The 3,782-nt window shown below is 45.9% G+C and overlaps 1 protein-coding gene across 1 annotated transcript; it reads right to left on the reverse strand.

Annotated features, from left to right (window-relative positions):
* Nucleotides 1-328: 328 nt before the first annotated feature.
* LOC124593925 (E3 ubiquitin-protein ligase SIAH1B-like) lies at nt 329-1,275 on the reverse strand. Its single transcript, XM_047132275.1, has one exon. The coding sequence runs from the start codon at nt 1,273-1,275 to the stop codon at nt 439-441; it is 837 nt and encodes a 278-aa protein (XP_046988231.1). The 3' UTR covers nt 329-438.
* Nucleotides 1,276-3,782: the final 2,507 nt, after the last annotated feature.

Genomic DNA, 3,782 nt, shown 5'->3' on the forward strand with positions numbered 1-3,782 from the left:
CCTACTGCTAATATCCCTAATAAATACATAATTGCATGTCAGACCTCGAACTGAGTACATTACCAGATAACTGAGCATCCTTCATGTTGTAAGAGTACAGGAAAGCTGTTATTTGAGACATTACTCATTGAGAAGTCATCTGGTACGATAATTCCAGGTGACATACTGGAATCAGAAGTGTCACTCATTCCGATAGTTATTAGGTCTTTACTATCAAAAACAGTCTTGATCACAATTTATTTATTATGGTGACTGGTTCTTCAGCAGAAGGAGGTTCTTACTCATTGGTCTGAAGATGACAACAGTAGTGGTCGAAACCGGTCTCCATAATAAATAAATTGTGATCAAGACTGTTTTTGATAGTAAATATTTATAACACATTGACCACTGTCACTCCCATAATGTATTTAAAAGTTATTAGGTCTTTGATCACTGTCGTCAGAACCAGGGCACAGAAGTCCTTCTGCTGGGAAGAGCACTGAGGCATTTCACCTGTCTCACTCTGACAACACATTTGACATCGGCGTCATTGAGGATTCTGAGCAGCTCCTCACCTTCCACGACGGCACTCTTTTCCAGGCAGAAGGGCTCGTCCTCCGGGAGAGGTCCGTCTTCGGGCGCCGGTGCGACGGGCAGCACTTGCCTCACCGTGCCCGCTGCAGACGTCAGTTCGAAGCTGAACCGGAAGTTGGAAGCGTTCTCGTGCAGGCCGACGTAGTGCAGTGCGGCGAGCAGGCGAGCGCCGCCCGAGTCGAGCCGGTAGCGGAAGACGAAGACGTCTCCCGAGTCGGCGACGACGAGCCGGTGGCCGCGGTCGACGCGCAGCAGCGTGCCCGCGTCCAGGTGGCAGCCGGCGGGCAGTGCGCGGTCAGCGTGCGCGTCGGCGACGTGCGCGGCCAGGTGGTGGGGAGGCGCGCGCCACGCGCAGCCGGGCAGCGCGCAGGGCGCGAGGCGCGCGTCGCAGCAGCGCTGGTGGCGCACGAGCGCGTCGAGGCCTGCGCGGTACTGGCAGCCGCGCGCGCGGTTCTGGCAGGGCGCGGCGCGCACGGCGCGCGCCACCGCCTCGAGCCGCGAGTCGCGCAGCTCGAGCACGAGGTCTCCGCAGAGCGGGCAGGCGCCACGGTGGTGGCGCGCGCACACGCTGTGGCCCTCCGTGCACAGCCGGATGGGCGCCGCCATCAGCCGGCCGCAAGAGCCGGGGCACCGCAGGCTCTGCAGCACCGACTCCAGGGACTCTGTCGTCTCCCCCATCACATCCACTGCGCCGTCGCCCATAACTGAACACTGCCTCTCAGCCTTCAGATCCGTTACCTTCGAACGAAATGCAACTCGTCGGTTATGGCTCCAATAACAACTGAGTTTACAAACTTCAGCCCCAAAAAGGTGAATTCTGTTGGAGCACCTTGGATGGTAAGAACTGCATGAGAATGAGTGTTCAGAAAGTCTCATTACAGACTTTTAGGACCTATGTAGGGGAGTGACTTACTATTTTTAATAGGAACCTATGTTCTGAAATGTACCATTTCCATGTTACAACCACTTCTAAGCATATTTGCTAGATAGGTATGCAGTGGGTAGTCATGGTGAGTGGTGGTTACATAAGATCAGCTGATATCATTTGACATCTGTCATACCTCTCTGATCTGGTTCCAACCACATTCATGTGTCTGTCAGTGTTAGAGCAACATGACTGAGTACATGTTTGCAGAATGCCGAGACATGATGCTTCTGAATGGTGAAGTTCACAGTAGTGGAAGAGGTGCTTGTCACCTTTATTGACATTGTTCTCCACACCTGAATATATCAGATACTGTTTTCGCCACAATTATGTAATGGCTTTGGGAAAGGGTTCCTTCGTCATTGGCAGGCGTGATTGTATGCTCTATGGAGACACTGCACACCCGAATTGGTGTGATTCTCTATGGACATGCCGCACAGCCAAATTGGAAGAGGCATTATTCTATCATGTTGGAGACAACCTGTTAACAAGTACACAAGAAATTTCTTTGGCTGTTAATAAGCGGAACTGTGAAACAAGTGATGTACTGAGTCAATTACTTGCAAAAGTTGTCGCTTTAACAACATGTTTTCAAATGGTTGTAGCAGGTAAGTGGTATGTTTCTGGACATGGTTTCCAATTCAAAATATTATCTCCTTTCTCCCTCTACAAGTCTTGGAAGTTTGTAACAGGAATTTCTGAACACTTTCTATAACTCGTTCATTTCAAAATCTGTGGTATGAGCTGCCTGCATGCAATATGCAGCTTTGCACATTGTTCCTCCACTGACAGGCATTTACTTAGTTGTATTATTAGTATAGCTACAATAGGAGGCTGTCGTTTGGAGTGTTAAGTTGTGGGTTATAGTATAAAGAGTTTTCTTTAATATTATGAGCAACTTGATGTCAAGATTGTTGTCAAAATTTTAAAGGCAAATTTGTGACATGCTGAACAAGTTAACATAATCAGAGTCGAGGATATGGACTTCATGTGTATTTAATGAAGTGTAATAACTTACAAACACAATGGAGATGATGCAGAAATGTGTGAACACACACTGGATTGGTATAACGATTTTGGAGGACAGGAAGACCGTGTACCCAAGTTGGCTAGTTCAGCAGTACAAGACTTTCTTAATCAGAGTAAGAGGAACCTTCAGGTGGGAGTAAGTATGAACTATATCAACCCAAAATATTGTCGATCAGTACATTATATTAATAACAACACAAAAAAGTCTAAGTTATGTGTTCTGGTTCCAGACAGGCCAATTAGGCACGATCAACCTCAGTGCCATCCTCTGCCCATCATGTTATTGGATGCAGTATCAACGTGCATGTGGTCAGCAAACTCCTTTCCTCATTGCTGTCAGATTTGTTGCCCTTGCAACTGCTACTATTCTTTTAGCACTACGTTGCTGCATCCTCTACCAGTCCTCTCACCATGGAGAAATCCCCAGCGGTACTGGGCATTAAACCCAGGACCCCTGCAGGGTAGCCAGCCGCACTGACCTCTCATCTATGGAGAATGCAGAACATTTATTAAGACGGGTTTAACATCTATAGCAAATGTATGTTGTACTATAGGTGCTTTCAGAGTAAATCAAATTGCAAGGTAATATTAGACAATGTGACTAGCCAAATTCGATATCAAGCTCACTTCAAGGGAAATAAGGTGTAACAGTTAAAAAGTTTTTAAACAGTATCGGATGTGACTTTCATACACATTGAATAGGTGTTCATTCGCAGTACGACACGCAGCTTTGGATGCTAATGGCTACCACTGCTTTTGGGATGAGAAATTTATATTTCATCTACATTTTCCTAAGGTTTCGAGCATTTGAGGTCGCACACTTTCCTTGTCAGGATATTTTCGCACTAATTTTCACTCACCTTTGTTTGTAGTTTACTTCATATTTGCAATCGATTTTGAAGCCTTTTATATCTTCATTATCAAGGCTATAGAAACAGCTATTGAAGTAAAGAGCACTCCCAAGTATATCTCGTTGCTTGACCACAGCATTCTCTAATGTAGTAAACGTAAGTCTTGCAAGTGGACCTTACAGACAGACCTTCTTCGATTTTCTTCATGAAAACAGGAAGTCAGTCTCAGTGTCCAGTCATCAATTCTTCAGAATAATATGAAGCAGTTTTCGAAAAGAATCGATAAAATTCGCTTAGAATATTAGATTTCCAAGTACCACAAGTAAATAACGTTTCTTTTATACTACATATTTGCCTGCACTTGAAGTGTTTGGACAAGAGTTTTGTAATCGTGACTTCACTGG

The sequence above is a fragment of the Schistocerca americana genome, chromosome 2, assembly GCF_021461395.2.
Source record: "Schistocerca americana isolate TAMUIC-IGC-003095 chromosome 2, iqSchAmer2.1, whole genome shotgun sequence".
Taxonomy (NCBI): Eukaryota; Metazoa; Arthropoda; class Insecta; order Orthoptera; family Acrididae; genus Schistocerca; species Schistocerca americana.

Bases quoted from the DNA above. Each gene is read 5' to 3' on its own strand.
- LOC124593925 (XM_047132275.1), bottom strand. From the start codon at position 1,275: ATGGGCGACGGCGCAGTGGATGTGATGGGGGAGACGACAGAGTCCCTG.